Source organism: Amphibalanus amphitrite, unplaced genomic scaffold (assembly GCF_019059575.1).
Source record: "Amphibalanus amphitrite isolate SeventyFive unplaced genomic scaffold, NRLGWU_Aamphi_draft 000278F_arrow, whole genome shotgun sequence".
Taxonomy (NCBI): Eukaryota; Metazoa; Arthropoda; class Thecostraca; order Balanomorpha; family Balanidae; genus Amphibalanus; species Amphibalanus amphitrite.
The window spans coordinates 418,847-431,528 of NW_024881773.1; the positions used below are offsets into that span (position 1 = coordinate 418,847).

Sequence of the window (12,682 nt, forward strand, 5' to 3'; positions counted from 1 at the left end):
GTTGGGGTGGCACCCAATGGCACTGTGAACTTTGTCAGTGACGTTTACGGCGGCAATGCCTCTGACAAGCACATCGTGGAGACTAGCGGCCTGTTGGAGCAGCTAACCACAGGCGACCTCATCCTGGCTGACAAAGGTTTTCCTATCAAGGACATTGTACCTGATGGCGTCACCGTCAACACACCTGCGTATCTATTTCAGCCTCAGTTCACCAAGCAAGAGGTGATGCACAACAGGGAAGTTGCCGAAGCCCGCGTGCACGTTGAGCGCGCGATTCAGCGGCTGAAGTATTACACCATTTTAGATGGCATACCCCACCAGTATAGGAATATGATAGACAATATAGTTCGTGTCTGTGCCTTCCTCACCACCGCCCAGAGCCCTATCATAAGCCACGAGAAACTTAGCAACATGTCCTCTTAAGCCGGGTAGCAAACTGCGCGTTATTAGTGGTATCACCCTGTTAGATGCAACGTTTGCGTAGTTATCAATTGAAGTAAGTCAATAGCATTGTCTGTGTTTTTCTCACCAACGCCCGGAGTACTATCGCGGGAAACTGTGCATTTTGTCCTAAACTGGTTTGCGAACTGTTTGATATGTCTTCACTGTCTGATGAAACACTTCTTGAGTTATAGCTGTCATGGAAGTATGATAATCTGGAAATTGTTTCAGCTGTGCGCTGTGGTACGCGACATTTACTTGTCAATAAAACTGTCCACAAACATGTATGTTTATTATTTGCATTATTTACACACAGTTTGACGTTTGAAAGTGAAACACGACAACCAGCCTGGCGCGCACCTGTACAGTGACACACATTTACTTACGCACCTGTACATTACACACAGTTTGACGTTTGAAAGTGAAACACGACAACCAGCCTGGCGCGCACCTGTACACATTACATCACAGTGGCAAATCTCATATCGCCCAGCAGGCATGAGCCCTGCGGGTTAAGCGGACCCGATGATGCTCGGCACCATGTGGACCCTATAGAACTGTTTTAGGAGTTCTAGGTTTACAGTCCATGAATCGCTTCTGGCGATGGTAACGATGTGTAAGTCACGAGTCGTCCAGACAACAAAGTCACACTTGGTGAAGCCACTTAACCACATCTGGCCCTGTACCTGGTGGAAGTAATCGTGATCTTCTTTAAGATTCAGGTTTTCGTCCAAGAAAAACTTTCCATCTGCTTGCACGGCTTCCTGGATCGTTCGACACCTGTGTGTCCACGGACACTTCACCTCTAGGAGTGTATCCCCCACTACACCATCTGGAGAGGCCCCAAGCATACCATCTTCAGAGAGAAAAATCCCATTCTCTTCCACCTTTTTTCCAGTGCGATTTTCATACGCTCGCTTTGCAGCTGCTTCGTGGGTTCGTCCCCATTTTACAGCTGCACTGCCGGATGGGTCATAGCCACCAAGGAGCCTTTTGAATAGTGACTTTGGGTATCTTCCTCTGGCAATTGCCTTCAAGACGAGGCCGAAGTTGCTCGATGTCAGCCTTCCCTTTCTAGCAACAAACCACTTGGGGTTTTTGACCTGACCACTGGTCACCCTCTGCACCTCTGCAATCTCTTCCTTTGAAAGAGACAGCATTGCTAAAAGGAAGTGGGACTTGTCAGCTGATGCATGAAACTCAGCACTAGTTAGGATGCTGTCGATGTTTGGTACCTTCTCTTCTGGGGAAGGCTGAGACTCTGGAGCCAACAGCCATGCCAGCCCACATGGCTGCTCCCTCACCTGGTCATACAGCCATGCCAGTTGGTCCTCTTTGACAGAGCTCACCAGCAAAGAACTGTCTTCCTGGGGGAACATCTCCTTTGCTTTCAACATTGTCGCGTTGCTGGATCCTCGGTTCCATTGACACTGCCGATCAGTCTGCGACCAGTTCTTCTGTGCATACAGAAGGATGGCAGCCATGTGGGAGCACCGATGCTGACCATTTGGGCATGTGCAGCTTCCATCCACTGGCTTCTTGTTCTCGACAGTGACCTGAAACACAGAATAACAACAATTTACACCTTTGCAGCAGGTAATCAGCAAGCCTTATTCAGATTTTTATTAAATACCTGCATGATATTTTTCTAACACATTAGTTCAAACCATATTCAATTAATATCAAAGTGGACGTTTCACTCAAGTGAAATGTTTATCATGAAAATAAGTTCACAAAATGAGCACAATTGATTGCAGCTGTTTATATTCATAGAACCTTCCAAATATGCATTATAATCATAGTTGATATTACAAAACATAAATGTTTTGGACAATGACTTGATGTTAGATTTTAGCAAAAAGGGATTGCTTTTTAAAAGTATATGCTGTATATCTGGGGATGCTTTAATAAAAGTAAACAAAAATAACTGAAATTTGAAAGCAAATTTCTTTGAGTGATCTTGAATGAAGTGAGACTGAAGATTAGATACATCGCCTAAACCAAATTGCCATTTCCATTTCAACTTATAAACCCTCCTATCCATTTAATTCCACTAAATGTCCATGGTTGCACAGGATGCCACACAAGTCTGCCGCACACTTGCTACGTAGATCAATTGATCTATCATTTTACTATACACTTAAATTTAAAACCAAGCTAACATCAACTACACTCCGGGCTGGAGGAGGTCAGGTCCTCCACAAACAATACCAAGTGGCCTCGGTACTGGTAGGGCAGACATAGCACGAGCTGCCATGTGAGATATCATAGGTTGAAGGTGGTAGGTTCAAGGTTGTAGGTTGTAGGAAGTAGATTGTAGGTCAGGTTATGTATCTTTGGTTAGGTGTTTTGATTTGGTTAGCAAAATGCATTCTGGGGCATATGGCAGCTCGTGCTACGTCTGCTACCGTGGCATCTCATTTTTCCTATTCAGCTTTTGCTAAGGTAAAATAATGCAAGATGCCTGTCACATGGGGATAATATAAAGAACTATGGAGTACCTATGTAGACTCGAATGAAAATATATAATGAAATGTTTCTTTTATTTGGTCATGTTCACTCAATACTTTTGCCACATTCACCTCATTCTCAATTGCAATTGCAATTTTGTTCCCACATTCATGCCACGATTTCATGAAGGCAGATTTCATAAAGTACTTGAAATGCCTATCACAAGCATGAAGAAATACTCACTTGAACATCATAGGTCCTTTTCTTCATGCTGGCCTCAACAGAAGCCACAATGTATTTGCCATCCTGCAGGGCAATGGATCGGATTTTGCCACCATCCAATGCTCTTTCACCCTTCTCAATCACACTGGACATAGTTTGAAAAAAATCACCTATGGCTGCAACACTAACGAAGGCCATGATAGCTCACACCATGCCCAAACACGTCAAACACAGCCTGCAGCCCAGAAACGTGCAAATGTCCGTAACGTACTATTGTTTTTTTTTTTTTTTTTTTTTTTTTTTTTTTTTTTTTTTAGTGGCTTAACTTACGTTACCGGCCTCGCGAGGAGGGCGGCGACCTAACTACGCCGCGCAAAACAAACCGGCCGTCCTAACTAAGACCGGTGTCACGTGGTTTTCACCAAATGTCACATATGCGCCACAAATGCTAACACCATTGTGAATTTAGTAGCCTCACATTTCTTTGGGCTTTTTCAGCCAAATTTCGATGAAACTTGAAGCAAATCAATTTCAGAAATGTTATTCATCCATCTAAGTTTCCAAAGAAATTCCAAATCAGGGTCGGACAATTTTTGAATCGCCACAATACACCTTTCTAGATAATCCCCTATCTCTACAGCATTAGCGCAGTCAGCTGTTGGAACCGTGACGTCACACTTAACAGCCCTATGGCGTCACGACATGACGTCAGCTCGCGAAACGTGATAGCAGCTTGCTGCTATCACCGGTGAAACAGGGCCCTGTTCGCCCGCTGCTGTCAAAACAGCTTCCCCAACAGCCCACTAGGTGGCTACTGTGTTGAAGAGATAGGACTGTGCTGTTGACCAATGAGAGGCCGAGAAACGCACGCAGGCTGCTGACGTAGGCTGCCGTGCGCTTACTATGGGCAACCACAAAAGTGAGATATTTCTTCTTTTAATGGGGCTACAAAGTGATCTAAAACGCAGACAAAAAAGTTACCGGGGCCCTGTTTCACCGGTGATAGCAGCAAGCTACTATCAAATTGCGCGAGCTGACGTAATGTGATGACGTCATACTGCTGACGTAAGGGGCAATTCTGGCGCACGATTGCCGCAAAATTGTTTTACGTCATCAACTAAATGTTCGAAGTTTACGTCCAAATTTTCCTTAAACCAAACTTTTTTTAAATACATTATATTAGAAAATATACATTAAAAATAAATATACTACCATGACTGCGTAACCTCTTACTTTTAGAGGCTCATACGTCACTTAATGCCGCGGCCAAGGTCGCGGCAATCGTGCGCCGGAACTTCCCATCACGTCAACAGTATGGCGTCACGACATGACGTCAGCTCGCGAAACGTGATAGCAGCGTGCTGCTATCACCGGTGAAACAGGGCCCCGCACTACAAAACCACTGCCACCATCCATACGCTGGCTGATGGACGAGATTGTTGCCTAGCAACGGAGACCACGTGAATTTGTCCAATAGGAGCTCGAGTCGCGCCAGCAGTGTGTGACGTAGGCTGCTGTTATAACCGCAGAGTTCGTGCGGTCGCTGTGGGCCAACCGCAGCGAAGGCGCGGCCGTTGGGCGCGCCCCGCGCCGCTGTCACACGTGCGCCAAACAAGCTGAGCAATGTCCCTTTTGATTGTCAGCAGCGGAGACCACGGTCACGACGTACTTTTGGCGTACTTTTGTCTGCAGCCCCATCCGTTAGCTGCGTAGGTTTCAGTTTCACGAAAGTAATCTTGGGTTTCATGGCTCGACGCTAGTGACCTCTATATTGAACTTCATCAACGCGCTAGCGACATCTCGCAGGAGCCAAAAGGACTTGGCATTATGCAGTGAATCATTCAAACTTTGCAAATCATTGGCAACTTTGCCGAGAACATAGGCGGCGGAATGGGGCACCGTGCCCCCTTTGATTTTGACATTTTTACATTAGCCCTATGGGCGTTGCATGGAAAGAATTTAGAATGGGACCAAAAGTCGGCAGTGCCCCCCCCCCTTAATTGAAGGTGTTCCGCCGCTACTGGCCGAGAACGCCGATGTTCCTTTCGCACCGGGCGTCGGTTCATCACAGGTGTTGGTAGGGCTCGAATGGCACAGTCAAATAGCACAGCCATTCTCCCTTAATAAGCACTACCCCCTAGCCCTCGCCACCGAGAAGAGGGGGTTCGGGTGTCGGCCTCGACGTTTCTTTTTAAGGTAATTGCTCTGAAGGCGCTGGTATAGAGATGAAAGCTGGCGCACTTGAACATTAAAGACGGATCTTCACACCGACCACATTATTAGGTCAGGTCAGGTTACTAACTTGGGACGTCGTAAGTGAACCTCTGCACGGCCCTAAAATGTCGCAATTTAGTCCGAAATGGCGAGGGGCGGGGAGGGCAGAGTCCATCTACCCTCCCCCTAAACGGCATCTGATGAAGAAAACCGATAGGTTCGGCGAGAATTAAAAATGCCCTAATTATTGCCGAGTCTAGGCAGTACCATGCCCACGATCACGACACCCATCTGTTCATATGCCCATCGGTGAATAGCGCGTGTCAGCCTGTGTCCGGCTGTTATTGCCTGCGGTTACAGGTGCGTCATCAACGTAACAAAGAAGTACGACGCTTGTGATATCTATCCTGAAGCACCATGAAATGTGACATCCGTAAAATGTACAGTAGAATAGTTAGTCATTGCCCATGTAGAACACATTTATGGTGAGTGGTGACATTTATTTCCTGATAACAAATTTAACGAGAAGGATAAGGCTATGGCCACTGGCCAGTCGCCTTATCCACATGGCCACATGCGAACAAAACAACGTCACACAACGAATCAATGCCAAAAAATAAAGGCATTTGGCCACACTGCAGCGCTCGTCTGCGACGAGCGCCAGGCCTCCTGCTGGCAGGCCAGCGAGACGGGTTCCGAACCTCAGGGACCACAGCCCGGGTCGTCGAAACAATCAGGCAGGGCGAGGATGGAAGATGAGCGAGCATATCGGCGCGATAGGCTTCAGTCAATTGCTGAGTGGGACCGAGGGCGTCCGTCCGTTGAAGACAGGTGGTCGACGGACTGCAAACAGCGTGCGGCGGTCTTCTCAAGGCTGTCCGATGGGCCGCTGGCCCTAAGCAGCGATAAATCACCTGCCAAGAAAACAAGGGATCAGAAAATTCACTCCCTCCTTTAAAGTTTTAGTGATGAGGGAGAAGTCTGGGGAGAAGATCGTGATCGTAAATCATGCTTTTTTATTTTAGGTATCATTGACTTAGATGTATTTAGGATTAGTACTTAGGTTAAAGTGTTAAAATTGGATTATTGTTATTTATGGTAGCAACAACTTGTGATAGTCTGGGGAGAAGATCGTGATCGTAAATCATGCTTTTTTATTTTAGGTATCATTGACTTAGATGTATTTAGGATTAGTACTTAGGTTAAAGTGTTAAAATTGGATTATTGTTATTTATGGTAGCAACAACTTGTGATCGGTGGTGCAAAGAATGTTATCCGCACGTTCGCCATCTCTGCTTCAAATATGAATGTTTTAAATGTTCACTCTGAAGAAGCCACAAGGGCGAAATATCAGTGTCTTTATATATATTTTGTTTTTTCGTCATTTTTCGACTAAGTATGAGCAAAGGCTATTTCATCATCACTAAAACTATAATACTAACAATGCTCATCACAGCCATCAACCATATATGTTCCCTCCTTTAAAGTCCAAAATGCTTATTGCTCAAGCACCTCAGGGTCAGAGCCTCAGAGGAAGCAGTAATAGAGGCCTTCAGCAACCTCACCAAGCTATTCAGAGTGATAACAGGATGATGCCTCAGGTCTGAAGACTTTACCGGACAGCTGGCAGAAGGCATTTTCCAGCAAATGGTCAAAGACCTGCAGTAAATGTTCTCATGAGCATGTGACATATTTTTGTTCGGATTGATGAGAACTGATCATTCCATATGCAAACCAGTCCGTGCAAGGTTCTGATCAACTTTTTATAATTTCATCATTAAAAATAAACTTGAATATTAAAAATTGTGGCACATAAGTAGGCTTTCAAGCTTCACGGTCCGGGATACACATCACCAACAATCACCACATGTACGAGTGCTATGAATTCAGTGCCTTCTTGGGAATATTTTCCTATATTTAAGATAAAAAATTACATGGATAGGTATGCCAAGATAAAACACAAGGCAATAACAATAACTTGAAGGAAGAAACAGCAAAAGTATCACCACACAGTACCTACTTATAATAAATAATTGTGATCATAAATTGAGAAATAAAATGACAATATTGAGTGGCCAAGTATTTTAATCCTTACAAACTTCAGGGGACAGCAAATCTAATGAAGCAAAATATTGCATTTTAGCACACATATTCTGACACAATCAAACACTAAATTGAAATGCTCTTCTATGAAGTAGGTACTCCAAAACGAAAACAAAAACGCAGGTAAAATCGTTTACAAATAGAAAATGAACGTTCTATGCCTGTCACCTATGGCTGGACAAATAAACAGCATATAAACTTAAATAACACAAAAAATAAATTTTCAAAACCGAATATAATCACAACATACCTATGTGAAACAATAAACACACAAAACAGTGCGGAGAGCATTTGTTTATGTGCGCCACCAATGTCAGTACAGCATCATATATGTCTCTTTCACGTAGCACGTAGCTTGCAGTGATGACGTCATGTCCCGTGACGTAAATCGACCGCCGACGTCATAAGTCTGCTGATAAATAAACGGGGTGCGAACTGGGCCCTGGCCCTGTTTCACCGGTGATAGCAGCACGCCACTATCAAATTGCGCGAGCTGACGTAATGTGATGACGTCATACTGCTGACGTAAGGGGCAATTCTGGCGCACGATTGCCGCAATATACTTTTACGTCATCAACTAAATGTTCTAAGTTTACGTCCAAATTTTCCTTAAACCCAACTTCTTTTAAATACATCATATTTAAAAAAATATATAATGAAAATAAATATACTTTAATGACTGCGTAAACTCTTTCTCATACGTCACTTAATGCCGCGGCCAAGGTCGCAGCCATCGTGCGCCGGAACTGCCCACAACGTCAGCAGTATGGCGTCATGACATGACGTCAGCTCGCGAAACGTGATAGCAGCGTGCTGCTATCACCGGTGAAACAGGGCCCCTGTTTCACCGGTGATAGCAGCAAGCTACTATCAAATTGCGCGAGCTGACGTAATGTGATGACGTCATACTGCTGACGTAAGGGGCAATTCTGGCGCACGATTGCCGCAATATTGTTTTACGTCATCGACTAAATGTTCGAAGTTTACGTCCAAATTTTCCTTAAACCCAACTTCTTTTAAATACATCATCTTAGAAAAATATATATCAAAAGTAAATAAACTATCATGACTGCATAAATTCTTACTTTTAGGCTCATACGTCACTTAATGTCGCGGCCAAGGTCGCGGCCATCGTGCGCTGGAACTACCCATTACGACAACAGTATGGCGTCACGACATGACGTCAGCTCGCGAAACGTGATAGCAGCTTGCTGCTATCACCGGTGAAACAGGGCCCTGGGCCCTGTTTGGTCGCGGGGCCCGTCGGTGCGTCGGGCCCCGCGCACCGACGGGGGGGGGCGGATATCCGCCCCCCCCTGAGGTTTTTCGCGAATAGCGGGAAAACCGCGGCGCGTAGCGCCGCGAAATTTGGTACGACTATTTCCTCATCAATTTTACACATGGTGTGCAAGTTTGAACCTCCCACCTTTTAAGGTCAGGTCACCAGGTCACTTTGAATCAGAGGGCTGTTCACGGGCCCTGTGTGCGGTCGGACCGCACACAACCTCGAAGCTCCGCCCACTTCGTCCCTACGTCAGCCTTCCGTCACCGCACACAGCGATCGCTGTGGCCGGTCGGGACTGGCCACAGCGGACCGTCCACCGCACGCAGCCGTGACGTCAGAGCCGCCTACCCATCCCCTACCCCCACGCCTGCTGGACGCACCGCACACAGCGCACGCAGCAGTGTGCGGTGTCCGTGAACTTTTGATATCGGTGGTCAGGTCAATTTCACGACCTCCCCATTATAAGTCAAGGGGGGAAAAATCAACTCCCTATTTTTACCACTAAAACGGGTCGGAATGGCCCCATATACCATACATGACTTTATATACGAGCAACCTTCACTACCTTGAGGTCTGTTTTGCTGTTGGGCAGCTGTGAGGTCATGTGACGTCATCAAAGGTCACCAAAGGTTTTTGGCCAATAACTCCGTACAGGAACAAGATACAGCCGCGTGGATGGTCTCATTGTGGTCAGCTCGTCAAGACGCATCAAATGATATGCATGATGACCTCGAGGTCACGTGACCTGAGGTCAACCTTTGACCTTGACCTTTCGAGGTCAACATATATATCATTCGATGCGGATTGACGAGAGGATCACGATGATGCCCTTAGTTTGTTCCTATCTTGACTAATTCGAAAGTTATTCGGGAAAAGCTCAATATCTAGCGCCGCCATTTTGACTTTTTCGACCCCTGTGACGTCATCTTTGACCTGACCTGAAAATAACCTTAGTAAAAATTGTAGATCTTGACCGTGCGCATCCGATGCCGTTTACCGCTTGTCGCTATCTTGCTTCGTTCTCGACTGCGTCGGTGCGAAGTTGGCGCAGACCCCCGTCGGTGCGCGGGTTAACCCTTAAAAAGGGGGAGAGTATAAAAGGGCTGGTTATTTAGATCCACAGAGTGAAAACGGACCAATGGCATGCTTTCATTAAAAAGCATAGAATGTAGGTATGGGTTCAAACCGAGGCACGAGCATACACACAACTTTTTCTCGGAAAAAAAACAAACCTTTCGGGAGTGGAAAATTGTTCCTCAAAATTGATGGGGAGGGTGGAAAATGAATTTTATTTGAATGTCATTTTCCACCCATATTGACGAGTTTTTGGACACTGCTGTGCTGTGAGGCTGTAAAGATATGCAAATATGGGCTGAGATTCTGGGAAGTGTGAGCCAGGAAGCCAGGAAGTGAGCCATCAGCCAGGAAGAAATGATTTTGATAAAGTTCAAAGTTGATCGTCAGTGAAATTCAATGTGCGCCAACCGGTTTTGTCAGTAATTCAGCCAGCAATTCTCGTGCTGTGTTCAAAGAAACGTTTAGGTACAGTGAGGCCGTTAAATTAAAAATAAATACCGTAAGGTGGGGCTATTTGAGACAGTGTTTAAAATTGTTATAAAATAAAATTGTTTGAAATTTATGCTTAATTTTTGCTCAGGCGATTTACTGCTCGATTCCACACCTTCCTGAGCAAAAATATCACATCAAAATCAAACGATCTTCATTTTATAGCAGTTTGAAATACCTACTGTCTCAAATAGCCCCACTAACTCAAATAGCCCCACTTTACGGTAATACTTTTATGCTCCCTGTCCAAGGGCGGATCTAGGGGAACGTTTTGGGGGGGGTCACCAGTCGGCCGACATGCCAGGTCTGATGAATGAATTCTGACGACCGGGGGGGGGGGGGGTAGGGAGCGAGTATGTCGAGATCCAATGACATTTGATCTTCGTCGTTTCTGAGTTGAAGTTTTATCGTAAGTCACTCGGCTCAGTAGTTTTAGTTAGTGAAACCCACCTATAGAGGAGCGTCGCCACGGATTTTTTTACTGGGGGGGGGGGGGCGGATCGACCGACTTAAAAACCCAGAAGTAGTAGATATAGTTACCTCACTTATGCATTAGTCTAATGCCCAATGCATTAGTAGCATACAGTCACGATCTCTCTTATTGACCTGTGTATGAATCGGCGGCGCGAAGCGCCGCAAAAATTTGAAAAAAGTTGTCAAAACACAGCTCTAAAACACAAATATTACAACCCTTTTAGCATGCTAGTACAAGCCGGAGTTCCTTCACAGTGCACATATGAATTCCGATTCAATTTGACACGGTTGGTGTTATTACAGTCACGATCTCTCTTATTGATTGGTGTATAAATCGGCGGCGCGAAGCGCCGAGAACATTTGCAAAAGAATGTGTCAAAACACAGCTCCGCTCCAAAACACAAATTTTACCACCCTTTTAGCATGGCAGTACAAGCCGGAGTTTCTTCACAGTACACATATGAATTCTGATTCAATTTGACACGGTTGGTTTATGTAATTACAGTCACGATTTCATATTGACCTGTACGTATGTACATGAATCGGCGGCGCGAAGCGCCGCGAAAAATTTGCAAAAACATTTGTCAAAACACAGAGGGGGTCTCCTCTCTACAGAGGACCACCGATCTCTACTGCGGGCCTCCTCTTTTCACAGGGCCTCTTAACTACAGAAGGCTTCCTCTCTACAGAGGGCTTCCTCTCTACTGAGGGTCTCTCCCTTTCAGAGGGCCTCCTTTACAGAGGACCTCCTCTCTTCAAAGAGCCAGAGGACCTCATCTCTGCAAAGGGCTTCCTCTCTTCAGAGGGCCTCTTCTCTACAGAGAGCCTCCTTTCTTCAGAGGGCCTTCTCTCTACAGCGGGTCTCCTCTCTTCAGAGGGCCTTCTGCATTCAGGCGGTCTCCTTTCCACAGAGGGTCTCCTCTACAGAGGGCCTCCTACCTACTGAGGAGTCAGAGGGGCCGACACAGACACTAGCGGTTATTCACTGGAGGCCCCAGGAAGTAAGAAGGGCCCTAGCTGTCAGGCTGGTCAGAGTGCCCTGAATGTCCTGACGTGATTTTTGGGATTCCCGTGAATTTCTTTCGCCTCCGACGTGATTTTGACCTGCCAGGGCCCAGGGGCACTAAAAATAAAACAAACAAAATAAAAAAATGGAAATAGGACATCACCAAAATTAAGTGGCCGAAATCCGTTGAGTTTTTAATTTTGCGTATAGGTAGGGGCACCACGAATTAAATTCATGACCATCCCCTTGGAGTTTTCCTGGATCATCCCCTGGTGCTCGCACGGTTGAGACAAAAATGAGTAAGATTCTGGCCTTCAATACGCCTTTTCACGCAACACGATCCAGAAAAACAAAGGTATTAGCTCAGAAGTGTTTGACATGTGATTTTGAGCATGCAAGACGGCGTCTATAGCGCATTTAGGTCTTCGGCTTTTGGGGGGGGTCAAATGACCCTCTCAGACCTTTTGGGGGGGGTCATGACCCCGTGGACCCCCCCCAGGATCCGCCACTGTCCCTGTCACCAGTTTTTCAGTCACATTTTTAAAAGCTTTTCCTGCCTTTATTTTTCATTGGAGAGCTGATTCAAATCAAAATCAGTCTGCCATGATTTATCAAGAGCTCTGTTTGGTCCGCCAAGGCTAAAGCTGGCTGTATTCTTCCATAGGACAGGACGGGCAGGACATTCCTGCTGATTTTGGAATGAGGAATGGAATATTGGAATATATATCTACCTAGGATGTTCTTTGGGCCATAATAGAACAAGGTCCTGGGCCCTGTTTCACTGGAGCTGCCAGCAGGTGCCAGCACAGTGAGCACATTTCACGGGCTGGCGTCATAGGTACTTTGTGGTACCTAATGTTGGAACTAGGAGCTTGTTGATGTCTCCATGGAAACCCAATTTGACATGTGTGCCGTCAGCG

At 45.8% G+C, this 12,682-nt stretch overlaps 2 protein-coding genes across 30 annotated transcripts in view; one reads left to right on the forward strand and one right to left on the reverse strand.

Moving 5' to 3' along the window:
* Window positions 1–12,682, forward strand: part of LOC122387229 (zinc finger protein 391-like) — an 80,594-nt gene that overhangs the window by 31,764 nt on the left and 36,148 nt on the right. For 2 of the 27 annotated variants that reach the window (XM_043377258.1, XM_043377253.1), the window contains exon 1: window positions 9,787–9,884. The exons of 1 other annotated variant lie outside the window; for it this stretch is intronic. Coding sequence is in view for 2 of the 26 variants with exons in the window: in XM_043377232.1 (XP_043233167.1) it covers window positions 12,058–12,117 (60 nt within the window). In the remaining 24 variants the exon portion in view is untranslated. Of the gene's footprint in view, window positions 1–9,778; window positions 9,889–9,948; window positions 10,259–10,405; window positions 10,507–11,068; window positions 11,082–11,108; window positions 12,118–12,144; window positions 12,184–12,682 lie in introns of those variants that run through there. 24 more of the 27 variants (XM_043377243.1, XM_043377242.1, XM_043377245.1 and 21 more) reach the window with 23 other exon arrangements.
* LOC122387234 lies at window positions 717–3,371 on the reverse strand. 3 transcript variants are annotated; one of them, XR_006257530.1, is made up of 3 exons: window positions 3,136–3,371; window positions 903–1,997; window positions 717–819 (listed from the first exon to the last, which is right to left on the reverse strand). XR_006257530.1 is itself a non-coding variant. In XM_043377270.1 (2 exons), exons 1-2 carry the CDS (start codon window positions 3,310–3,312, stop codon window positions 954–956), a joined length of 1,221 nt encoding a protein of 406 aa, XP_043233205.1. In that variant the 5' UTR covers window positions 3,313–3,371; the 3' UTR covers window positions 717–953. The 3 variants fall into 3 exon arrangements, 2 of the variants coding, with proteins under 2 accessions (XP_043233205.1, XP_043233206.1); XM_043377270.1 differs by having other exon boundaries at window positions 717–1,997; XM_043377271.1 differs by lacking the exon at window positions 3,136–3,371 and adding an exon at window positions 3,024–3,116 and having other exon boundaries at window positions 717–1,997.